At 42.9% G+C, this 27480-nt stretch overlaps 1 protein-coding gene across 1 annotated transcript in view; it reads right to left on the bottom strand.

Moving 5' to 3' along the window:
• RAB3GAP1 (RAB3 GTPase activating protein catalytic subunit 1) overlaps nucleotides 1-27480 on the bottom strand; it is a 436470-nt gene that overhangs the window by 171718 nt on the left and 237272 nt on the right. The window contains exons 13-14 of the mRNA XM_078681808.1: nucleotides 16931-17100; nucleotides 4030-4131 (exon numbers count right to left, since the gene is read on the bottom strand). Of these exons, the coding sequence (XP_078537934.1) occupies nucleotides 4030-4131; nucleotides 16931-17100 (272 nt within the window). The remainder of the gene's footprint in view (nucleotides 1-4029; nucleotides 4132-16930; nucleotides 17101-27480) is intronic.

Genomic DNA, 27480 nt, shown 5'->3' on the forward strand with positions numbered 1-27480 from the left:
TTATAAAGTGATATATAAATACATGCTACTATTTTAAGAGAAGCATCATAAAATACATTTCGAATTCCACCAGTAAGCAATTGAAAATACGTGACACTATATGCCCACACTGAGTGATGATTCAGGCTGTCTGCAGCATGAGAATTATTGGTGGCAACACTGTGACTGAAGGAGGGAAAGTTGTTAAGTTCTGTTGACAAGAGAGGAACGTCATGGAAAAAAAGCAGAGAAATAAAAATGCAATCCATAGCGCGCACAATGCAGTAAAGCTTTTATTTCTGCAGCCAGATCTATAAATGTTCTAGAATAATAAACACCTACAAGTGACACTCATAGGATGTCAGCGTTTATAAATCAGCCGCATCACATTTTTTGCCTTTGTCTTACAACAAATAGGCTTGTAGAGTGAAGATGATAATTTCAAATCAGGCAATTAGTTGACAAACAGCCCACAAATGTAGACAAACGTACATAGTCTACAGATATCAGTTGTAGTGTAGTCTAGTTGGCTAACTTTAAAGTTTTCTTCTGAACTATCTGTGTAATGCAGAAGACTGTTCTCAACAAACAAAAAACAAAGAAAGCCTGGTACGAGCTCTCTTCTAAAATAAAAATATTTAAACTGTTCTTTCAGAAAGCAATTTTAGAACTGCTGTTCAAGCCCTCATTCTCTCACATTTGGATGGCGGTAAACCCTTGATCCATGGCCTCCGAGACTCAACATTGCACCCACCCTTAAAAACATACTACACGCCGCAGCATGTCTCATTCAGAGCCTGAAGAAATATGATCACATCATCCTCTTGCTGATGGAACTCAAATTGGCGGCCTTTGCCCGCCCACACATTCTTCAAAACTAGCTGCATCATTTACAAAGTTATCACAACAGCACCTCTGCTTACCTTGCAGACAAGATCACCATCTGTGATGGCACGCAGCGCACCCATGGCCAGGACATCAGAATATGAAATTTGATTTATAATGAAATGAAATGAAATTTGATTTATAAAGCGCATGGCTGCCCAAGAGCGTCCCAGAAGCTAAGAAGTGTAAAAACCACCTAAGCATGCAGGGTTTGAAACAACATTCCGGTACCCATCAGAACTGTCCCATCGCCGTTGCAAATTAGGAAAGGGTTGAAGATCCATCTCTTTAAAAAGCACTATAAAACAATGCAGTAATCGTACACTTCTGCTCCCAGAACCCAGATACCTTTGCTATCATTCCCTGACTTTATGCTTGCCTTTGACCAGTACACTGTTCTTGTCTCTACCTTGCTTGAAATCAAGTCTAAGATGGCCATCTGTCTAGATATAGGGGCAGACCAGACTTCGATTAAAACCGCTTTTATTGATTTTAAGACTAGCATTAAACAATCATTGAAGTAGGATGATCATCCGTCCAAGGCCCATACTCAGGGTTGTTTTTACATGAAATGCACTAGAACCCTTTCAGTCATTCATAAGGTCTTATGCATCAAGCCTAGAGTGGTGAAGGATATAAAAAATGCAAGAGCACTTTATAAGGAGGTGCTCACAGTAAGTAACACACAAATAATGGAGGAAGCGTTGGAGGAACTTCAGATGGCTAGCTTACAAAAAGATAGTGCAGCGTTTTGGAAGGTACTTAATGCGCCTTACTTAATAGCAATCTTCTGGCCCCACTATGTATGTTCATATCCAAGAAGATGAATGGGTGGAACATTTTTCCAGTATTTATTGCACCCAGTGTTTGGGGCCAGATCTTTCCGATAATGGGCAGGGAATCCCTTTACGATAGGTAAACCCTCTGAGTTTCCAATTAGAGGAAGTGAAGAAAGCACTGAAGTAAAGTATTATGGGCAAGGCCATGGGCCCAGACGAGGTCCCACTTGTTCTGTTTAGTGATCCTTAAATTTATGAGTACCACTGCTTACCAATGTTTTTAATTCAATAGCCATGTCAAGGCCTCCCCCTACCTGGAATACCTCTGTGATAATTCCTATTTTTGAAAAGGGTGATAAAGCGTTGGCAAAAAATTATAGGCCGTTATCCCTTTTATATTCTATGGTGATGGGGTGGATGCTTTTGCACAGATTGGAGGACTGGGCTATTGAAAATAATATTTTAACAGACACACAATAAGGCTTTAATAAAGGTCTGGGTACGATCGATCAAGGTAGGAATTTGTCGCTAATCATATGGAAATATACAATCGCCAAACAGTTCTCTATATTTCTCTTTCATGGACTTATCAGCAGCCTTTGATTGTGTATCACATTCAAACCTACGGTCAATTATGGCTGAAATAGGCATAGAGGAGCCCATAATACATTTTTTAAGACAATTGTATATGGATGCCAAGGCGTGTACAGTATTGGCGAACTGCTAAATGCTCCAACCACTTTAAATTTAAAAGGGGCATAAGACAAGGGTAGTTACTCACCCCATTCTTGTTCTCGTTGTTTATGAACAGAAAAGATACAGTTTTAAGGAAAAGAGCATGGGACATACCTTATATTGGGACTTGACTGCTACCTATTCTTTAATATGCGGACAACGTGGTTTTAATGACAAGAATGGGGAGAGGGTTACATGGGCTGACTGAGGAGTACACAGCTTTTATGCTTGACCTTGATCTTCAAGTGAACGAAAGTAAAATTTTCACAATGATCTGTGGGGCAAGGAAATAGAGGAGACCTATTCATATTATTAACAATTTTAAAGTGTGTGAGACTACGTCCTTTTCGTACCTTGGAATTTAATTGGAAAGCAAATATACCTGGAAACCTATGATTACCAACATGACTGCTACGTTTGAACAGTCAATAAATGGCTTGCAAAGATCCACGAATAAACCGGGCACTAAACCTGTGAGGGAGCTATTAAAAATATACAATAGCAAAAGTGTTGCGATTGCCACTTACGAGACAGGCATTTGGGGCATGGTGGGTGCACAAGGAATACAGCAGATTGATAACTTTTTCCTAAAACAAACTGATGCAGTCCCTCTTAGCTGCTCAAATGCTATAACCCATGAGGAATTACGAGCCCCTTACACATAGGATAGGATAGGATAGGATTAGTATGGCACCTCTTTTATTGTGGCATTCCACCTGGTGTAAGGAGGAGACAGGCCTTAATGAACTGACATTGAAGGACTTCCTGCAACTCCATGCAGCCCTTGATATACCATGGCTGGCTTGTGCAGACTCTGTCTGTGAGGAGATTGGACATCTGGAGCTATTTAGGGTACCGGAATCAAGCATGGTTCTTAAAAAGGTCACACTAAAGCATCTATTTTTGAACATGTCCTGGTTGAAAAGAATAGAGAAGGATAAGGTCAAACAGTTTGTCACTACATATAATCTTGTGAATAATGAGGTGGACCTCCCTTTCTATTTATCTTCCGTTCAAAATATACGTCACTATGTGTTGACCAGATTTTACCTTAATCTCCTACCTTAGCAGGTCTGAGTCCTTGCCCTTGTGATGGGGCTTTCGGACAATCTAATTTGCACATCGTGTTCTTTTGCACACTTTAGGATATACTAAGAACAACATTTTTACTCCCCCCTATTTAATGTTTTTAAATTTAGACAGTGTAGACCAGCCTTATTGTTTTTACAAAAATTACACAGCCCTCTGATATGCCATGCCATGCCATGCCCTCTTTTATTTGGCAGGTTCTCAAACTGCGGAAAAATGAAATTTTTAATGTGATGACGCAATACAGGCCTTTTATTTACATTAATGTATGTAAAAGATAAAAGCTGTAAAATTCCTGTGCCTTGGACTCTTTTTAAAGTTTATGTTTTATGATTAGTTCTTTTATGTATTGTATTTTTGTGCTTTTATGTACAGAAATGTAGTGAATAGAGATTTTTGACTTGACTTGTACACTGCTCCACTACCTTTTGGCTAGGTCCGGCTATGCAAATAACGCATTCATATATACAAGTTTTGTACTCTGTGATGAAACATTTTTATATCACATGACTTTTGTATGCTTTTTTTTGCCAAACATTATCAAGATTAATAATAAACATACTTGTTCCTCATTGTCTCGTGGTGTAGTATGTGTTTCAGCAAATGTCCCTTGTCTCGCATCTGGTCGTTCTGATGATTTATCTGCAGCATCTGGAAACAAATGCTTAAAAAAGATTAAAACATCTATTAGTACCAACTAAAAGCTTACCGTAGGGCCCAAGGTTTAACATTTCAACATGTATGTTCTGTGCAAATAGGTCTGCTTTAAAAAAAAGTTAATATTCCTAGGGAAGAGCTAAATATAGTACAACAAGCATTTTTCAGCAGAAGTGCAGTCCTAGAAGTAGAGGTCGAGTAACAAGAATGGAGTGGAAGAAAGCAAAACTAGAAGGCACATTAGAAATTATTTTTCCCAGAAACAGCAAATTAGTTTTTTCCATCAGAAGCAGTCTAGAGAAAAAATTGAAATGATTTAAAATATGCATGAAACAGGACTAAGGCTGGGAGTAATCATTTGCTTTTCCCCCCATGTTTGCCAGTCAGGTAACATTAGGTTAAAAATCTATTTTGCAGATACTACAAAGAAATGGGCACATTTTCTGCTTTAACACGATGAATCAACCTGTGTTTCAGACTATCCTACAGGGATTCTGATTGACTGACAGCAGAGAAACATAATACTCCTAGCGCAGGGACCCATTCTGATTGGTTGAAAGGGATACCAATTGAAATGTTATTCTTTCAGCTATCTGAGTGGCCATCTTTTCTACTGATCAGAATTGGGCCATGCACCAGGCCCATTCTGGTTGGCTGCTGATAGCCTTTCCAAAGAAGGCTTCAACAATGTTCACAAATTGACTGTGACTTGTGTGATAGTGAGGTCTCAGCAGAATTATTGTCTGTAGTTGGCTTTTCTTTTTAGAGTCAAACATTTTTATAGTGCGGGAAGGCATCTTGATATACAGCCCAGCTGCCTACATCGACTCGCCGGCAGGGCGTATTCGTATATCAACAACACAGCGTCTGGGCCTACACCCTGAGGGCGACCCCGCGTAAAGGAAGAAGCGCTGCTTTTATATAGAAATAACCATAAAAAGGAAAACAGAAAAACCAAGACCCCCCCTGACCCTCCACCCTCCCATATCAACCCGCCACCCAGTCCCACCCCGCTCCGCACCAGCTTCTACCTACACCCACCACCTTCCAGGGTCCACCAGTTCTTTCCAATAACGGGCCGAACGCAATCACTCAGCAGACGTAGCCCCCACAGGTTCCAGCGGAATGAGCTGTAAGATTTGCAAGTATTTCGGAAATATCACCTCCCGAAGGTCCTTGGACAAGAGCTGTAGCAACGGGCCCCATAGCTTAGCATATTCCGAGCCTTTTCCGCCAAGCCTAATGATAGTCGCTCCATGGCTAGGATATGCCAAAGCCGCTGGATCCAGTCTCGGGGGTCAGGCACCGCCGGGGAGCCCCACTGCACTAAGAGGACCTGCCTCGCTGCTAGCAAAGCCAAAGCAATCTGCCTGCCCCTCAGTGAGCACAGAAGAAAGAATTTAGGGAGAGGAAGTCCCAACAGCACATGCTCAGGCACCTGTGGGAATGTAATCTGAAATGCACCATCCAGCTCATCTAAAATCATCGTCCAATAAAGCTCTAGTTTCGTGCAACACCACAACACCAGTGTCCCTGAGAGCCCGCACCCCCGCCAGCAGAGGCCTGGTTTCGTGACATCCCAAGTCTTGACGCGCGCCGGTGTATAGTACCAGTACGCCGCTACCTTATAGGCCGACTTGGTCCCTGCGCCGGTGTATAGTACCAGTACGCCGCTACCTTATAGGCCGACTTGGTTCCTGCGGTATTAGAGTCCGTATGCTGGGCACAATAGAAAACATGCTCCCACTCTTTTCTTGTCAGGGGTCACCCCAGCTCGGTTTCCCAGCGAATTTGCGCTTTTGTACGCGGCTTCCGTGGATGGAGTATTATCATCGCATACAGCTCCGAAATAAGCCTCCTGTCATCTTTCTTACAGACCAACCATTTTTCAAAGACTGTCAGCGGCCGCGACATAAGTGCCACGTTAGCCGGTTGGGTCACCCAGTGCGCCACCGGCGCATAATGAAATGCGTCCGCTCTGGGCAATTGGAAGAACTCTGCACACAACCTAGGAAACGGAATCAGACCCACCAGGTCAAAGAGAGAGCCTACTTTCTTACAGCCCTCCTCTCGCCAGCGCTGGAAGATTGGGGACGCGCACCCCGGCGGGAAGTCCGGGTTATCCACTATAGGGGTCATTGGAGAGGGAAAGTTGGTCCACCCCTTATGCTGCGCCAGCTGGTCCCATGCCTTTAGAGTCGGTGAAGTCACTGGGGAGGAATACAAACCCCAAGCCCTACGCCTGCGTGGCAGCCACAACTCCCGCCATATGTTACATCCCGCCACCTTCTGGTCCATAAAGTTCCAGTGTTTACGAGACAGCGGTCTATTCCACTCTACGATATATCTAAGGCAAGCTGCTTGAAAGTACGCCATCAATAGGGGAAAGCCGAGCCCGCCTGCCGCCTTCCGGGTAGTAGCAATGGCTAACGCAAATCGTAGTCTTTTATTATTCCATAAGAACCTATTGAGAAGCCCCTGGAGCTTCCGCAACGTTCCCGGTGGGGGACTCAAGGGCAGCATTTGAAAGAGATACAATATACAGGGGAGTACAGTCATTTTTATTGCAGCCAGCCTCCCATACCAGGCCAAGTTGAGATGGGACCAATCTGAAAGGGCCTTGGTAACCTGGCCCACGAGCAGGGCGTAGTTTAAGGACACAGTTTTAGCAATAGATGGGGCCAGCTTGATACCCAGGTACGTAATGTCTGGCTTTACCCACTGGAAGGCGAAGTCCTGACGCAAGTCTAGCACGTTCGCCTTAGGGATGGAAATATTAAGGATCTGTGATTTTGAGAAGTTAACTTTAAACCCCGCTACCTTTTGGAATGCAAGGAGTTCCGTCGATCAGCACCATAGGGAGGAGTGAGGGTTGGTCAACGCTAAAATGACATCGTCTGCATACAGACTAATCTTATGAACATCTGCTCCGAACTTGATCCCGGAGATACTAACGGACTGCTCTGCCCCCGCAGATCCCTGGATCCTCGCCTAACACCCCAGAAGCTGATGCGGAGCCCCAAAAACAACCCCAAACCCTGCCCCAAACCCCCCTCCCCCTCCCCAGCCACTCAAAACCTTAAACAAGTAGAAGACACACAGTTCGCAGTCGAAAAGTAGAAAACAACATTCTGTTACACAGGTCCTCATAGCAAAGGAACATGACCCCATCATCTCACTCTGCCAGTTCCTGATGCAGGACACACCGCCCTGGGTCGTAGGGTACTAACCACGCTGCGACAGAGAATCGTCCACCTCCGGCGCCAGCTACAAGCCTAGCCAGTGCCATGCCACCGAGTCTCAGGCATGTTTTAGGTGAAGGTAGACCCCCAAAACAAGTAATTGCATTGGGATTTACTTTTAAGAACTGAAAGGAATATGTTACTTACCTTGTACGCATCTGTTCGTGGCATATAGGGCTGTAGATTCACATGCTCTGCATGCTTCCACCATCTAGTGTTGGGTCTGGATGTGTGCAAGTTGTTTTCCTTCGAAGAAGTCTTTTGAGTCACGAGATACAGTGACTCCTCCTCTTGGTGATAGTGCGCATAGGCATCAACACCATTGTTAGATTCTTTTCCGGCAGGCGGGTGAGAATAGAGTGAAAGTAACCATCAATAAAGAGATGTCCACGCACATAAAATAGTGTAAAGGAACTGCAATGGACATAGGTGTAGGAGGAGGAGGGTGGTTGCATGTGAATCTACAGCACTATGTGCCACAAACAGATGCTTACAGTGTAAGTAACATTCTGTTCCAGACACGTGTGGCTATAGAAAGACATGCTCTGCATAGATTGTAAAGCAGTTGTTTGAAAGAGAGTATGTAGCACTGCCTGACTTACATTGGCTTGTTGGCATGCTAAGACATCCCCACAATAACATTTGGTGAAAGTGTGTAGTGTGGACCGTGTGGCTGCCTTACAAATGTCAGCTATTGGGATGTTGCCCAGGAAAGCCCCCATCTTACCAGTAGAATGTGCCATAGGGGGTGTAGGCAAAGTCCTTTTAGCTTTGACAGAACATGTCTGAATGTATTTGATTATCCACCTAGAATGCCTGACTTAGATATGGGTTTTCCTGGGCAAAGAAAACAAGTAATTCAACTGACTGATTGAGGTGGAAAGATGAAACCACCCTATCTCTATGTAACTGGAAGAAAGGTTTTTCCAAAGCTGATGCCTGGAGTTCACTGACACACTTAAGTGAGGTAATGGCCACTAAAAAAACAACCTTCCATGAAAAATTGGAGAGGGCAGTTATGCAATGGTTCAAATGGTGAACCCATAAGTCTGGTACGTACAATTTTGAGATTCTATGCGGGTGCAGGTGGAATTACTCTTTTAAGGCTTCCATAAATGCCTGAATAAATGGTACCGTGGACAAACATAAGTGTTGCCTGTTTTGTAGATAGGCAGCAACTGCAGCTAAATGTTGATGTTCTGAAGTGTAAGCTAGCCCAGTAGTCTGCAAAAGAAAAAGGTAGCAAACAATGTTTACCACAGTTGCCTCAAATGGATTAATTGGTTTACTGCAACAATCTTTTCCACTTTGCTGCTTATCATGCCTCAAGTTGTAGGCCTATGAGCTCCTTTAAGAATGGTAATATACATTCAGGTGGGAGATTATGGTAACTGAATAATAGGACCTCAGGAGCCAAATAGCAAGGTTGAGCTCCTTTGGATTTGGGTGCCTGATTGTCCATGGTTCTGAGTGAGAAGGGCCGGATTGAGGGGAAGCTTCTTGTGGGGAACTACAGTGTGTTCAAGCAGTGTAGTGTACCATGGCTGTTGAGCCCAAGTGGGACCTACTAGAATGAGGGTGAGACGTTTGCATGAGCTTCTGAACCACAAACAGAAGAAGAGGGAGAGGTGGAAAAGCAGAGGCGGATATCCCTAACCAGTTCATCCATAGAGTATAGCCTTTGGATAGTGGGAGTAGGAACCTGGAGGTGAAGTATGAGCATTTTGCGTTGTCCAAAGTTGGCGAACAGGTCTATCTGTGGGAACCCCCAATTGTGAAAGTAAGGGAGGAGGACTTGGGGGGTGGAGTTCCAACTCGTGGACTTGTTGCTGCAAACTGCTGAGGAGATCGGCAAAGTGGTTGCCCATCCCTGGGAGGTATTCGGCTAGAAAGTGGGTGTTGTGACATATTGCCCAACGTCAAATCGTCTGAGAACGGCATGATAATTCCAGAGAGCGTGCCCCCCGCCCCCTCTGTTTTTGTACACAGTACATGGTTGTCATGTTGTCTGACCAAGACAACCTTTACTGCCAGGTGTTAGAAATGCTTTCAATGCTGGGTGAAGTGCTTGAAGTTTGAGGGAGTTGATGTGGCAACCCCGGTGTTTGATATCCCAGACAAGTGAGAGTAGTTTGAACTGGTTGTGTCTTCCAGCTAAAACAAATCGGAGGTATTTGAGATGAGATGAATGGATTGGGATGTGAAATAGGCCCACTTTAAGTCTAGTGCTGACATAAAGTCACCTTTTTGGAGGAGAGGGATCAAGTCCAGAAGAGTGACCCTATGGAAGTGCTCTGATAGTATGCAATGATTTAAAGGCCTGAGATCTAAGATAGGCCGCAGTGATCTGTCTTTTTTGGGAATTTGAAAAAATAGGGAGCAAACTTCAGAACCTTGGTGTTGAAAAACAACTGGCTCTATGGCTCCTTTGCGCAACAGAGCCTGCACTTTTTGTTTGAGCAGGTTTTGATCTATGTAGAGATTGTTTGTGAGGTGGAATGTTTGGAGGAGCGGTAATGAGCTTCAGACAACAGCCATGTTGGATAATATCCATCATCCACTGATCTGGTGTTACAGTTTTCCAAGTGAGGGAAAATATTGCTGTTGACCCCCAACAAGTGTTAAATGCTCGGGGTGAATGAGAAGAGAGTCCCTTTTTTGAGGTGGAGGTTACAGTGCGTGCTGAGGCACCCCTACCTTGACCCTTGTAGTTGCTTCCTCTTTATGTACCGCTGTAGTATCCCCTTGAGGGGGAGGCCTGATGTTGCTGCCTGTATGAGAAGGTAGAGGCATCAGGGGGTATAATTTTTTTCATCATCTTTGTATGAGGGGCGCTGAAAGGAGCCACGCGAAGCAGGGGTTTGGAGGCCCCCAGTGATTCAGCTACCCAACTGGGGACCAAAGAGATGCTCCTAGTCAAATGGAACATCCAACAGTGCTGCACCTCTGGCTTGAAGTCATGTATATGGAGCCAGGCATGCCTACGCAGCAATACACTTGTATTGATGCCCCAAGCAGCTGAGTCCACCGAGTTTAAGGCACACCTAATTGAGTTATTGGATATTAATTTGCCCTCATGTACAATTTCATGCCCCCTTTTTTATACTCCTCAGCAAAGGGCTGGAGGGGATCCTCCATCTAATTACAATGTGCCCTGTCATACCCTGCCAATTAAAGTTGTGAGTTGGCAATCTGCCAATGATTGGATGATTGTGCTGCCACCTGCTTCACTGAAGGGTTGATAAGTTTGGACTCCTTGTCAGGTGGAGGAGCACCAGTTGAAGATTTTGAGTTGGCCCTTTTATGGGCAATCAACACAACTAGTGAGTCTGGGGGTACCTGACCCTTGATGTAACTAGGATCTGAGGGTTCTAGCTTATATTTTTAGTCGACATTGGGTGTAATAATATGTGCCCGCACTGGATCCTCAAAAATATCAGAGTGGCACAGCATGCCCTTGAGCATAGGAAGATATTAGCATGATCTATGTGTGCTGGACAATGTTTCAAAAAGGATATCGTCCTCAACAGGATCTTTGTTTAAGGGGACCTGGTGATATCCTGCTGCCCTATCAATGAGGTCTTGGTAAGAGGAAGCATCATCGGGGGTGATGGTTTGGCTGGGTAGAGATCTGGGTCGGTATCACTCAGGGAATCAAGATCATAATCATCCCAAGGATATGTGGACTGTGGATAAGAATCATCTCCTGCCACATGATCGTCAGAGGACGACTGTGAAGACCCCTGTGGTGTAATGTCCCCAGGATCATCATGTGAATGGTGTGATGAAGGTGGTGGTGGAAAAGAGGATGGAGGAGGTTGCGGAGGATGCAGAGGACAGGTTGCTATGTCCTTCTTCTTAGTAAGCACTGGTAAGTCTATGGCCTTTTCAAAAGAAAGCTGGCGCTTGGATGGTTAGGGTGCCGACTGCACAGTCTTAGCTAAAATACAGCCAGTGTGAGGCTGTATATGCAGCTTTTTCTACTTTGGATCAAGCGGCTCCTGCTGATTTGGAGAATTGGTTCGATAAGCAACTTGGATGCTGAAGCTTTTGGTGCCGAGGTGGTCAGAGCTGAAGAGGCACACAGCAGGGTACTCGGACCTGTGGAGGCAGATGGTCGGCTCGATGCAGAATGGAGTAGTTTCAGCTTTGCTTTCAGTGCCGACCACAAGAGCGGGGCCGTCTGCAGCAAATGGTCGGTGCCTTCTGTGGCCTGCTTTCAGTGGTGGCCCGGGAGCCGTATATTTAGTCGAAACCAAGTGTCTTTTGACTGGTTGAACAGGAGCATGGGTACTCATGGTACGCTGGCCCAGAGGAAGATCCTGGATTTGGAGACCGATGTCCCTGTTCCTCCTCGACATCTTGTTGTCCGAAGATGCCCGATGTTTCTTCTTTGTCCCTGCGCTGCATCTATCTACGACGTGCGCAACAGTCACCAAAAGTCTTTTTAGATCAAAAGGATCGACAAGCCTCACAGTACACCTCCCTATCGTTTGGAGACAGACGTAAGTGGAAACCTGATGGGTCGGTTCTCAGGTATTTCGCATGGCACCTGGGACAAAAGCGAAATAGAGTCCCTTCCATTAGCAGTGCATTCTTGGTCAAATCCGATGATCTAAACAGTAAGTCTGAACAGGAAAGACCAGATGGCCGCGAGTGGTGCACATCGAAACGACAAGCTAAAGTGTTCTGATTTTCAGAACACGATGACGGAAACGCGACAGAAATAATACAGACAAGGGTCGAAATGAACAGCGAACTGAAGGGAGCCCGAGACAATCTCGAACCGGAGTGCTATAAAACACGTCCAAACCACGAAAGGAAAGAAAAACAATCTAACAAACAAGTTACTTACCTTCGGTAAAGATATATCTGTAAGAGACAGATTAGTTATGGATTCCTCACCTTAGAATTACCCCTAGGCGTCAGACTGGATCCGGAGAATTTTTCTTCTTCTGCTTCCTGATCAGCCTTCTCTTTTCATGTCCCCCATTGTGAATCGCTTCCTTAAGTACATTACTCCCTTGTTTCCTCCAATTCCTTTCGTAATGCCACAGTGGGACTTGAACCTGGTTCGGACCTATTTTATGTGCGCTCCTTTCGAGCTACTACATAATTGTCCTTTCAGACTCTTGACTCTAAAGACTGCTTTTCTGGTTGCCATCACCTCTGCTCGCAGGGTGAGTGAGCTTCAGGCTTTTTCTTCTGAACCTCCTTTCATTGCTGTTCATCCGGACAGAGTTGTCCTTCGCACTAGGCCTTCTTACCGTCCCAAAGTGGTTACCTCTTTCTACATAGGACAGACCATCACTTTGCTCACCTTTTTCCAGCACCCGCATCCTTCTAAAGAGGAGGAGAGGCTCCACCGTCTGGACCCCAAACATGCGCTTTCATTCTATCTGGATTGCACAAAACGATTCCGGGTGCATGACCAGCTCTTTGTTGGCTATGTGGGCGCCAAGAAGGGTCGGGCCATTCAAAAACGGACCATCTCTCGATGGTTCCTTCTTTGCATCAAAACCTGCTATTCCTTAGCGTAGAATGAACCTCCAGTGGGGTTGCGTTCCCATTCCACCAGGGGGATGGCAGACACTACTGGTTTGGAACGTGGAGTTCCCCTTCATGACATCTGTCAGGCAACTACGTGGGCTTCATTGCACACGTTTACCAAACACTACTGCCTGGACAGCCAGGTCCGGAGAGACGGCTTCTTTGGCTGTTCAATTCTCCATGACTTTCTGGTGTGAACTTGGTTTGCAGGCCCATCTCCGGGGTTGGTATTGCTGGGGTATCTATTATAAGGTGAGGAATCCATAACTGATTGGCTCTCTCAGATAAACAAGTTACTTAACTTCGGTAACGATATATCTAAGAAACATAGATTAGCTATGGATTCCTCACCGCCCCACCCATTATCCCTGTTCTAAGAACTGACTTCTAGGGTAAGGAATTCCCTTCAGGGCCCAAGTTTTGTGCACCAGTAGTCAGTGTATTGCATGCTATGCGCTTCTGGCATGGAATGTCATGTAAAGAACTAAAGCGGTACAAAAGGGGGTGGTGAGGGACGGAGCATCTGAACCAATCAAACACTCACACCCAGTCAAAAGATCTGGGTTTGATCCATCACCGTTCTTTAGCCCACTCTGCCACCCCAGTTCTGACATGGCTATATGCAAATCAGTCTGACCCTGTGCCTCATGGGAACAGTCCAGCCCGAACTGCCAAGCCATGCCTTCCCTGGACCGGAAACAAGCTTCCGAGGACCGGTTTCTGGCATTCCAGCCGTCTTCAGCCCGGCTTGCTTGAATCCAGTGGCAAAGTGAGCAAGGGACTCACGACTGAGCATACCCTGCCACACTTTGGCGGCCAAAGCGGTACAAAAGGGGGTGGTGATGGACGGAGCATCTGAACCAATCAAACACTCACACCCAGTCAAAAGATCTGGGTTTGATCCATCACCGTTCTTTAGCCCACTCTGCCACCCCAGTTCAGACATGGCTATAAAGTCAGCGCGCAGGGGCGGCGTTTAAGTAGATACCGCAACGTCATTCTGGCGACCACGACGCCAACGATGAACGCAGTCTCGACCAACACCACCTTCCGATGTGCAGGGGCACTACTGAAGAAAAATTCTCCGGATCCAGTCTGACGCCTGGGGGTAATTCTAAGGTGAAGAATCCATAACTAATTGTCTCTTTCAGATTATGGAGTCAATGTCCATGCACATTATCACCAAGAGGAGGAGTCACTTTGTCTTGTGACTCAAAAGACTTCTTTGAAGAAAACAACTTGCACACATCCGGAACCAACTCTAGACAGCGGACGTATGCAGAGCATGTGTATCTACAGTCACATATGCCTCAAACAAATACATTTCACCCCAATTCTACTAGAACCCAATAAAATCAGTAGTCAAAAACAAGTTTAAACTATTCTTACACTTGGTTGGATATAGGCGAGGTATAAAAGTGGCTAGTTAATTAAAGTAAAAAGTTTGCAACTGGGTAATACTACTAATCGGTAGGAAATCTAGACATCAAATAGGGCTTGCGTTAAAAGCAAGCGGGAAATATGCAGGTAGAGTGGATCCATATTGGACATTTATTTATTTATTGAGAGCAAGTCAGGTAAGTGGAATGACTGCAGAGTGTTCCCTATACATTAAAATGCCTTCAAGGACTTGGACTCACAGGGAAGACAGACCACAACACCCCTGGTAGAGATGTTTTCAATGTCTATATATTTAAGTAGGTTAGTTTTTTGGTCTGGCAAGACAGTGCAGCCTTCTCTACAAGACCTGTCGCTACAAATTCTTTAAAGTATATATAGACTGGACTTTGTCACCACCAAGACAACTGTTACTATCTCACCTCATGCTCTGAGCTGTTTTGTGCCCATTATACCTTCCATGCTGTGCATCCCCTGGAACGCTTGAGGGACATTTTTATACTCATTCACCACGCTTTAAAAAAAAAAAAATCTAATTGTTGTTTTAAAAATAAATAAATAAGGTAGCACTTGTATCATAGGTACAACAGGAGTTTGCTCCAAAAGCTTGTGGTGTACAAAGGGATACATCTGAATGGTACAATCAATTACATTGAGTGACAGGCATCAGAAGAGATAAACATAACATCTGCTACAAGATGAGGGGTGCAGATTATTCATGCCCTGTAAATTAACCTTTGATGAACCTAGAAATGAACACAACTTAATGTGATTCCACATTATTTATGAGTGTAGAGTTAGTACCTGGTCATGATTTTATTGCACTCTGGCACTAGGAAAATGAGGGCGGTAAAAAAAAGTGTGTGTGTGTACTATTTTTACAGAGAGGGATGCATTTAATTTGGTTGTGACAGCAGCATCAAAATTAGCAAGGATATGCCTTTTCTCTTCTGCATGCAGTGCCAAGCTCTCCAATTCAGCCTGTCTACTGACATCATGACACCACTTCTTCACTGGTGATGGGGCTGATGTTGTCCAGCACATGGCTAGACATTTCTTGGCCAATATCAGCACATGGTCCAGGAATCTATTACCAGCTCTCCTGTGCCTACGCTTTTGAGTATAGACCCGGAGGCAAGCTTCTCGAGCGTAGAGGCCCTCTCTGTCCAACACAGCCTCAAGTTGCAAAATCACCTACCTCTAAAATACCTGCACCTCTAAACAAATCCAGACCATGTGGTAAAAATCTGTACCAGCCATACCACATCCAGGGATCCAGGGCAGGCAGCGATGTCCGTCCTTCTATTGAGTTTGCCTCAGTGGCTTTAGAGCTCCATCTACCTTTGGCTTAATGAATGATTGCGTTGTACATCACGAACTGGGAGTGGAGAAAAATTAAGTACTCTATCCCACTATCAAGCAGGATTAAAAAAAAACTCTTGAAATGAGTCACTGATCGCAAACAGACTAGCCTCTGTCCAATGTTCCAAGAGACCAGCCTCAAAGTAACCCATGTCGTTTGGCAGCTCCACCAGTGGAACAGAGGGGAATACAGTGGATCAGCAGAAAACCTACATACGTAAATGGCCCAGCACTTATGGATCATAAAGTTTTAATTATTGGGACACTGTTTCAACTCAAAACCCCTTCAGTTATAGGTAATAGCAAGGTGCTCAAAGCAGCTGTGTGGCGGGCCCCAGCCCAGATAAATTCCCGGAACTGTGACTTTAGACCTCTGAACCAGTTTGTTGGAATGCAAAGGAGGAGGATGGCAAAGTAATAGAGCAGCCGTGGATGCGCAACCATTTTTTAACCAGTTCCATTTTGTCCATTACTGAGTGTCAGAGCTCAGGAAAACTAATTCATCACGCTATTTGTCAAATTCAGTTATTTTACTCTTGCATACATGCTATACAAAACGCAAGTATGCTTGCAACTTTTTCTCCAGCGATGGCAAAGCTAAAAGGGGAGGCATTAAGGTTATGAACAGCATTTGTGTAAGAAACCTATGTCAATCACATTTGTGAATAGCTGTTTTTGTATGAGTTGGCATTTTAAAGCTAGACCTATTGGCTGTCAATGCTTTTCAGGCAGGAGAATACTATAACTCATCAAAACAGAACAAACACCATTGGGGGGTGGGAGGGGAGGTGTTCACAATGGTAAAGGTTTATTGTTCTATATTTTCTTTCAATATGACGATTGTAAACGAGATGTCAGCATCATCATAATGTGGTTTACTAATTATCAACAGCTTCCTGTCTTAGGGAGCGACGAACGGAATGTGACTATTGACATAATAAAATATATTTATAAAAAAAAAAAAAAATAACAAACACCTTCTTAGATATGCACAATTACTAAATAGGCAAGGAAGCAGGTTTCAGTTTCCAAGGGAAATTAACGGCAAACAGTACTCCAAAACATTCTCAGACAAAACTGGACCAAAGAAAGCTAAAGCTAAATACTGCATACAGTGCATGTATTAACCAGTTAAAACTTGCAGATGTGTTCAAAATATTTTTAATTACAAATATGCATGCATCCAATAGCTGTACCTGCTATTGCACAAGAAAGGTAAAAAGCACAAAGTGTGTATGAAACAGATTCCCTTACCAGCAAAATTGCATTCAAGACATCATTATTTAATGGTGATTCTTCTGCGCCTCTATGTTTGCGGATCTTTTTCTTTGCACTATGCACCATGCTCGTGACTGATAACTTATGTATTGGCACTGGAGCCTGCTCAGTCAGTTTTGACAACGCATGACTTATATCAGCTGCATCTAAAGGAAAGGGAAAAGATGGACATAAAAACAATGTGGCTATTTAAAAACTTGCAAAATCACCTTGGAGCTATTCTAAGGCTGTGGAAGCAATACAACAAGCATTTAGTAATACATTTTTTTTATTGAAAACAAGACTTTATAAAAGAGCCACAAAGAAAAATGTTTGCAATGAAAGCATAGGGATGGCTAGCAGCATCTTGTTTGCTTTTGTCACAGCAATGGTTAGCTCAACCTTGGGATGCAAGACTTCCATTATTGGGAAAAGTAATATTTGTTCCTTAAGGTTCTGCTGTGTCTTCACCGGAATCAACAAGTGCACTGATTGTTCACTGCCCTAAAGTTAATGTTCAGCAAAGAATATTTGGTGGAATCGCAATCTATGTGCCCCATGGTCGCCACAGACCCAACTGAAGCAATACAGCAGTGGGTGATGAATTGCTACATCTCCTAATTTCCTCTGCTGCTTCACAGACCCGAAGGAAGTGGGCAAAATCCTCACATTTCCCATACATCCTATCCTCGTGGTTCCAATAAGGAATGCATGTCTTTACAACGCATGCATTTAACACACATGGTACTATATATAAGTTTAGTATGCCCCTAAACCCATATATGTATATATATAAAAACTTACTGGCGGTCGGCAGTGGGTAGTTGTAGATAGGAACATGTTTCCATAGAAAAGGCGTTTTTTTGAATTGGCTATATCTTTGGCGCACTTTGACGAATCTTCATAAAATTCTTCAAAAAATATGTGCCTGGGATTCCAGTTCTGCATTGAAGGGTTTTGGGGTGATCCGTCCAGCGGGGTCCGAGAAAAGGGGGGGGGGGAGGGGCGAACGGGTAAAAAAAGTATGTTTCCCATGTTATTTCCCATAGATACACTCCTACATCCGGAACAACTGGACAGAATTATACCAAATTTGGCAACATAGTGGCTTTTGGTCCAGAAAGGCAGCTTTTTGTTATGTGGTGTAAATCCGTTCACAGTAGTTAGAGATATTAAATAAAATCCAAATTTGTATATCTAGGATTGCGTAGCCTTCGTAAATAATGACGAACTTGTGCAGAGATCTGCAGAGCTCTGATTGGTTGCCACACTTCAACAGGGAAGTGTTGGCAGCCACTTTGCAACTCTGCTTCAGCCGAGTCACCCCCCCCCCCCCCAAAAGGCAAAACTAAAACAAGAAATGGGGGCAGGGTACGAATACCCTAACCCACTAGCCTTGGTCCTGAGGTCCCATAAGGACCCCCACCAGAGCAAAAAAGAGCATTTTTATTTAATTCACTGTGAAATGTACGCATAATCGCGAATATCACTGTGAATTAAAAAACAAATTGTTTTGAAATACACCCGAGTGCGGTGTTCTGCTCTTGTTTTTTATGTGCCCCCAGGTTGGCCAGGTCATCGTGGCCTGCAAAGTTTGTTTAAAAAAAAATGGAGGGGGCGCACGAGCCCCAGTGACCACCACCTCCCCGGGCCCGGACAGTGCAGCACAAAGGAGGGGGCCATGCGGCCCCCTTCCTAGAGCCATATATGGCCCTAGGGACTGCCAGCCCCCAGGGCTGGCCCCTACTATCTCCCAAGGTGCCCACCCTCGCCAAACAGCTGTTTGCTTTTGCTTGGCGGGAGCTGTGACCCCTTCTGGTACGCAAAAGCAAACACTCCGCTTCCAGCAAGCGGGAGCTGTCAAAAAGCGGGCAGGGAAACAGATGAAAGTATTGCTCCGCACGCAGAGATCTACATTTTCAGCAGCTCCATGCATGCACGAGCATTGCAGCCTCCTGCAGGAGGTCTGGAGCCAACTGGGACCGCGGGGGCCTTGAGAATTCCCCCACAGTCCCCCACCAGCCAGGGCACCCATGGACACATGGCCAGGCCCCAGGGGATGGGGTTAAAATCGGCCCGGAGAGGGGGCTGCATCGCTCTCGTCCCCCATTTAATATTGGCCGGGCTCTGGGGGATGGGGTCCAATGGGTTGATAAGGGGGACTGTGCAGCCCTCCTTCGCCAATCAATTTCAGCTGAGTCCCGGGTGACAGGGTCCCTGGGGGCTAAATCTGCCTGAGTGTGGGGTAGGGGGCACCCTTCCCTTTCCAGGGCAAAAAAACAAGCGGAAAAGGCAGAACGAAGGGCAGAAAAACTAGCATAAAAAGGCTAAATAGCGGGCAGAAAAACCTGCAAAAAAGGCAAAACAGAGCAGAAGAGGGCAAGACAGAGGGCAGAAAAACAAGCAGAAAAAGGCAAAACAGAGCATAAGAGTGCAAAACAGAAGGCACTCAGACACACTCAGAGACTCATGCACCCTCTCACACACCCTAATAGACCCACGCCTTCACTCACAGACCCACTCATGCGCTCACTCACAGACGACTCAGACACTCAAGCACCCACTCACAGACCCACTCATGCACCTACTTACACCCGGTGAGACACTTATGCTGCCACTCCCATACCCACTGAGATACTTTCACACCCACTCACTCACACCCACTCACTGAGACACTCATGCACTTACTCACTCTCAAAGGTTATAGGTTGAAGTTAGGAAATAAAATGAAAAAAATTAGAATTTCACATACAAAATTAAAGGTTACAAGGAAATTATAGTTGGGAAATAGAATTTAAAAATAATGTTAGAAATTCACTTAAATAACCAAAGAATACATGGATGTTATAGTTTGGCTCAGATTTTACTTGTGCAAAACCAGTAAAATTCAGCCGTTCCAGTTACCTGAGCGCACTATAACTTACACCCCCGCAATGCATTGCTTATGACCTCACATATTACATCACTCATGACATGGTCAGTGACATCACTGATGACATCACTGATGGCATTATCCACAGGACCACTCTCACATCCTCACAGACCCACACAACCACTCACTCATAAACCCATTCAACTGTTCACACATCCCCTCACTTATCCCTAGATACACACACTCACCCATACAGCCACTCGCACACCCAGTAATACAAACACATAGCGACTCACACATGCAGATACTCATCCATATAGGCACTCAGGCATGCACTCACCCACACAGCCACTGACTTATCCACTCACTCATCCATAGAAGAACTTAGACACCCACTCACTTACCTACAGAGACACACGCACAGTTTCACACCCATAAAACCACTCACATACTCATATACAACCCCACACAACTATTCACACACCCACTCAAACATCCACACATCCACTCACACACCACAACCACTCACAAAATGTGTACTGGCTACCTAGAGAGGACAACACAAACAAATGTGTCATGTGTAGTAACAGCACCAATTCTATTAGCTGCACACAATAAACAAATTATCCTAGATAGGCTATCAATGCTAGAACATGATAATAAACTGGAATAACAGAAGTCATCTGGTGAAGCATGTCATGAGGTAGCAAGAGTTTTGAAGAAAATGAAGCTTTTAATCATTGATGAGGTAAGCATGGGTTCAAAGGTAATGCTTGCCTTAGTTCACTTAAGAAACTAACAGATTTTAAGAACAGACTACGATGATCTCTTTGGAGAAAAGCATGTAATTGTGTTTGGTGACTTGCAGCACCTAACTCCTGTAAAAGGAGAGCCTGTTTTCAAGACACTTCTGAATGAACAAACTTTTAATTTATTAGGGAGTATTGGAAATTTAAATATTTGGCTGAATTTTCAATACAGGAAACTGCTGAAGAATATGCGTCAAGCGTCCGATGAGATATATGGTAATATTCTAAAGGATATTAGAGGCAGACCTCTGACAAAGAAAGGTAAGAGTACCTTAGAACCTTGACCTGTGCAAAAACTATTTACATCTAAGAAAGCAGCAGCACAACTAATGTTTAAATTGATTGAAGAAAATCACTAGTTTGTTTAATGCCTACACTTCAAGAGTGTGCTAATTGTAATCAAGAATTGCTGAAACTGAAGAACAAAGACTTTTTTGAAGTTACAGCTATTAACAAAATAGAACACCAGGGAGTCACGATAGTGCTAAATGAAACACTTCAAGGAAAACTGGATTAATTAGAAAAATCTGTATCCAAGACAGCTGGATTAGAGAAGTGTTTACATGTGTGTAAAAACAGTAAAGTAATTTTGCGGCGTAATTTAAATGTTGAGGATGGATTAGTAAATAGTGCAATGGGTAAAGTTATTTATTTAATTAATTTTCCAAATAGGAATGAGATTGAATACTTGACTATAAAATGTGATCAGATTACTGGCATCAAACAGATTGGTCTATGTGTTGTACGTTTTTTGCTAGTGAAAGACTTACATGTGCAGCGCAAGCTGTTCCCTCTCTCTAGCATATGCTGTAACTATCCATAAATCACAAGGTTTAAGTATAGATGCAGCTTTTATTAATATTGGAAGTACTGTATTTAAAGAAGGTATGTCATACGTAGCATTGTCGCAAGTTAGAACATTATTCGGTTTGAGTTTGGTTGATTTTGATGAAAAGAAAGTTACTGCTGATACTAGTTGTGTTACAAAATACAATAGGTTAAGAAGTGTATATGCCCCTCACTTAGGACAGTACCCTACTAATGAGAATAAAGAATCCTTCCCAAGTGGAAGCTTAGTAAGCAATCAATGGATGTTCCTGTAAAGAAGAAAAAAAAGATAAGGAAGCAGGTGTTAAAATGGTAAGATTGAAAATTGATGGTGATATTTTAGGTTTTCAGCTGATATACAGTAATGGTGTCAACTGCTATGTAAATGTGGTTCTCGATATACTTTTCCATTTACCGCATTATGTAAATGAAATTCAAAATAAAGGAGACAACATAATCTGCTCTCATCTGTGTACTTTGCTGAAACATTTATCTAGAGATAGGACTGTAGTACATTCCGCTTTAGGCATTTGAGATATAGTAGAAATGTGTAGTGGATCTGTAATATTTTCTCTCAACAGTCATAAAGATGCTCTAGAATTTATTATGACGATGTTTGGAGGAAGTAGAAATTAATATTGATGAATTATTTGGACTGAGTTACAAGACTGTGAAGATTGCTACTTTACAATTACTACTCAAATTAATTTGGAAAAATGTATCTACTTAACATTACCAGACTGTAAAACTGTGTCTTTTGACATACTAATGAAAAATACAAACCAAAATATGACCTGCTCAAAACGTAGTTCAGATTATATGTCTACCTTGCAGAAACAGAGAAGTGGAATATATATTATATTGATGCTACAACAAAGCAAACCTGATGGATCAAAAATAGAAACTGAAATAACAAACTTCAAAAAGAAGGACAAATTTCAATTTCCGAAAAAACGTACACAACAATGGCTATTATCTTTCATGAAGGATTTCATATAACTTCAGAACCTTACATTGTGCATTTGAAAAATTCAACTAGGTGGACAGAATGCAATGATAGCATGCTCATTTTCAAAGAAAAACTACTTTTCAATCTTCCAATTTCATATCTCTTCTTTCTACAACCAAGTTTTAAGGAAGATTAGCATTTAAAGAGCAGTATAAGAGGTTTGTTTTTATGGATAATCGGTGTGTAAGATATAATACGGCATAGCAGGGGTGAGAACTTCAAAATGCAGTTTGAAATTGGAAAATTTATCTATTTGGAATAATGGACTATTTCAGTATCCATCTTTTTTATTTATATATATATTCATTTAAATTAGTTGAGTACCTTTAGCAGGAATATCTTGTTAAGTGTTTGTAATAATTGTGATGCATGGTATGACTCATTTGTACTGAAATACTGTGCAGACCTGCTTTTATTTCTACAATCTATACGATTGTTTCCCTACTGTTCAAAAATGATTATTTATACAGTACATTGTGTATGATGTACAAGTATAAAAGCTGAGAACAGTAAAACCAGAAAATATGTTCAAACAAATGTATGTGTTTTACAGTGTTACACTTGTGTACTGCATGTATATTAATATGAATGTTTATTTTACAGTACATTGAACGTTACTGTGAAATTTTTAAATATATCTTAACATGAGATGTTTCGGTAATCAATTTTGTCTATAATGGTTATAAAATGTATAAATAGATAAAGAAACAGACACCCTAGCACTCACTGATGCATACACAAATATAAGTTTGCAAAACACAAATGCATTCATTCATATACTCACCCACTCAGTTATAGACACTTACACACTAGGACTCACTTATACATTCTCTAACTCAGTGATTCACACACTGTATAAGTCATTAATACACATACACTGATACACACATAAACAGAGTGCTGTATTAAATTATATACTCACTGCCTCAGTCATATAGACTGTGACACACCCTAACTCTCCCTAATACATACACTGACACACCTATGAACACAGTGATACATTAAGTGACATACTCACTCATACACACACTAACACACCCAAGGTCTCAGTATTAGATATAATGACACACCCATGAACATGCTGATGCACTAACTGAAAAAATCACCGACTCACTTTTATACACATTGAGCCACTTTTGAAGTGACTGATACATACACTGACACACCCATGGATACACCAATACATTCAGTAACAAATTCAAATAGTTACTCATACACACCCTGCGACAACCTCACACTCCCTCATACATACACCGACATACCCATGAACACACTAATACATTAACTAACGTATTTACACACTAACTTGTACACATTCTGACACATCCTAGGACAAACTAATACATGCACTGACACACCCATAGAGTCACTAATGCCTTCACTGACACTTACTTCTACACACCCCGAGACAACCTAGGACTCCCTAATACATACATTGACACACCCATGAACACGCTGCTGCATTAACTAATATACTCACTCACTTAGTCATAGACAAACTGACACACCCTAGGTCTAACTAATACATACACACCCATAGACAAACAGATGCATTAACTGACAATAACTCACTGAGTTATAAGCACATTGACACGCTCCAGACCTCACTAATGCATACACTGACACATCCATTGACACACTAATGTATCAACTGACATACTCACTCAGTCGTACACACTCTAACACACCCTGGGTCTCACTAATACATACACTAACACACCCATGGACACACTGATGTATTCTCTGAATAAATCACCAAGTCACTCATATTCACACTGCAACACTCTGGTATTAACTGATACATACACTGACACACCCATGGATTCACTAATGCAATCACTAACAGAATCTCACAGTTACTTCTACACACCGTGAGAAAACCTAGCACTCCCTAATACATACACTGACACACCCAGGAACACACTAATACATTAATTGACATACTTACACACTAACTTGTACACACTCCGACACATCCTAGGACAAAGTGATACATGCACTGACACACCCATAGATTCACTAATACATTCAATCACACGCTCACACACTTACTTCTATAAACCCTGAGACAATGCACGACTGGCTAATATATATAGTGACACACCCATGAACACACTGATGCATTAAGTGACATACTCACTGACTCAGCCATACTGAAACTTGCTCACTCTAGGTCTATAAACCCGGAGACAATGCACAACTGGCTAATATATATAGTGACACACCCATGAACACACTAATGCATTAAGTGACATACTCACTGACTCACCAATACTGAAACTTGCCCACTCTAGGTCTTACTAATACATGCATTCTCACTAATGCATTCAGTTACACACACACACTTACTTCTACACACCCTGAGTGTCCAAGGAAGTCAGTGAGTCTATTAGTGTGTTAAAGGGAGTAACAGTGTAAATATTAGTGATTCCTAGGAGTCACTAAAATATACACGTAGTCTCTTTAACAGACTAAAGCACTCACTGAGTTACTTAATTATGCACTCAAACATAATGCAAACTAACTGATTCATATACTAATACACCCATACACATTCGTATACACCATATTTAGAATGAATAAATGACGCAAAGAACAGAGCGCTTTTTAGATCATTTGGTTAGGGTCTAAAAGGAACCTTTTTTGTTTTTAAGGATTAATGTACCTAATCAAATCTTGGTACTGAATTTTTCAAAAATCAGTTCCATTTCAACAAACATGACATCAACAAACATTTGAGGAATCAAATTTAGATGGTAATGAGAAAAAAAGTTAGCGAGCATGAGTATTATTAGGATGTAAATACTCTGCAACAGATGTTGTGTTTAGTCCAACAGGCATATGATACCGCAAACAATGAGTGGTCATGTGTGTCAAACTGGGGACCTCAGCAGCCACCATTATGGCTCCTGAGGTAGATGGTCCTGCAACAGTTGCAGATGAAAGAAGAATGGAAAGAAGTTTTCCTCTCATGCAGCATTGTCTGGTACGTTTTCTCATGGACTGTCTTGATATGCTTTCACATGGAAGAGGTGCTGCAACTGTACTTTTTGGCTGTTCCGCAAAAAATTTCTTTGCTACGGATGTTGCATTTGACATTTTTAGCCGATACACTCCTTTCTTCTAATGGTATACTAAGGTATCGCAGGACGTCACTTTCCTTCCTCCGTGGTACAGAATGTTCTTCATCATCCTCATTCTCCAGCAGAAAAGGATCTTCAGCACGAGCAGGGGTTGATGCTGCAGCCATTGTAAATAGTTGTTCACTTTTATCACAGTGAAAAGAGAAGACTCTCCCAGTAATGTCCTCCTTCCTCTGTTTCCCAATAAAGTTTGATGCTTTGGGTGAGGTTTCATGGGGGAAAAAGGTGTGGTCCGGATGTGTCCAATCAAATGAGGAGATTGTGCTGGGTTCCCGAGTGAATCTGCGGAGCCGATCGATAGATTTGCGGTCCCATAAAATAGCAATTCGATCAAGATAAAAATATATTGTCTTACATTGTGCACCTGTAAGTAGTAGTTTCTGTCCTGTAACTCCAGTTCTGTAGTAGTGGTATCTCTGTTATAGTCATAATCTAGTGAATAGTCCCGCCCATGTGCGTGGACCCCGGGGGTCCACGCACATGGGCGGGACTATTCACTAGATTATGACTATACACAGAGATCCCCTACTACAGAACCCAGAATGCAGACAGAAGTAGATAGCGATAATATCCGGGTTAATGTTGTTGAAAGTCTTTCAGGAGTAGCCATTTGACATGTTTTTTGAAAGAGGCAGTAGATGGGTTGGTTCTGACCTCAGGGGGAAGAATGTTCCATATTCTTGGAGAAAGACCAGAGAAAGCACGATTTAAAGTTCTTTTCTTATTGAATTTGGGAGGTTTCAATAATAGGGTGTTTGAGCTTCTTACGTTCCGAGCAGGATAGCTCAAGTTTTGTTTGCCAGGTAAGCGGGGGTGTTGTGATGAATAGCTTTGTGCGTCAGGCAAGCTATCTTGAACCTGATCCTCGCTTCAATGGTCAGCCAGTTTAGTTGAATTAGGTCTGGTGTGATGTGGTCGTGTTTTCTGGGCCAGTGAGGAGTCAGGCCAAAGCGTTCAGGGTGGCTCTAAGCAGAGCCAAACTAGTTTTAGGTAGGCCAGCAAGTGTCACCAAACCATATTCCAAGCGTGAGATAACTAGGGATTGTACAGCTGGCTGGATGTCCTCAGGTGGAAGGAAAGGCTTGATTTTCCTAAGTGTGTTGAGCTGAAGATTAGCTCCCCTAATCGTTGCACTGATGTGATCCTGCATATTTAAGTATTTGTCCAAGGTTATACCGAAGGTTTAGCCGTGTCAACAACATGCGGAGTGCAGTTAAGTGCAGTAAGATGTTTGAGCCAGTCCAGGGTAGATGCAGAGTGGTTGTGTTGGGCAATCAGAAGAAATTCAGTGTTGAGGGTATTTAACAATAGATGGTTACGATTCAACCATTGTTGATTTTTTGGGAGTGCATCATTTAGAGTAGTTATGTCATCTGGAGAGGCGATCTTCAAATACAGTTGAGTGTCATCAGCATACATATGGTACTGGATGTTAGAGCGGTTCAGAATATTGGAGAGCGGTTCCATAAAAAGGTTTAAAAGAGTGTACGAAAGTGCTGAGCCTTGAGGTACTCCAATGGTGACCGGGCTACTTTTGCAAGGGATTGGATAACTTTGATTCTTTGGGTGCGTTTCTGTAAGAAAGAGGCAAACCATTTTAATACGGGCCCGAAAATCCCATCCAATATTGAAGAAGAGAAATTAGGTTTTCATGTTTGATGGTGTCAAATGCTGAGGACAGGTCAAGAAGAAACCCGAAGACAAGGGGTTTTTTGATCAAGGGATCGCAAGGCGTCGTCCACGATATGAGTTAGTGTGGTTTCAGTACTGTGCCCCACTCTGAAACCAGACTGGTAGAGGTCAAGGAGCTGAAATTTCTCAATATGGTTGCAGAGCTGTGTGTGGACGCATTTCTCGAGCAGTTTAGCTAGAGTCATGATGCTGCA

This window comes from Lissotriton helveticus, chromosome 3_1 (genome assembly GCF_964261635.1).
Source record: "Lissotriton helveticus chromosome 3_1, aLisHel1.1, whole genome shotgun sequence".
Taxonomy (NCBI): Eukaryota; Metazoa; Chordata; class Amphibia; order Caudata; family Salamandridae; genus Lissotriton; species Lissotriton helveticus.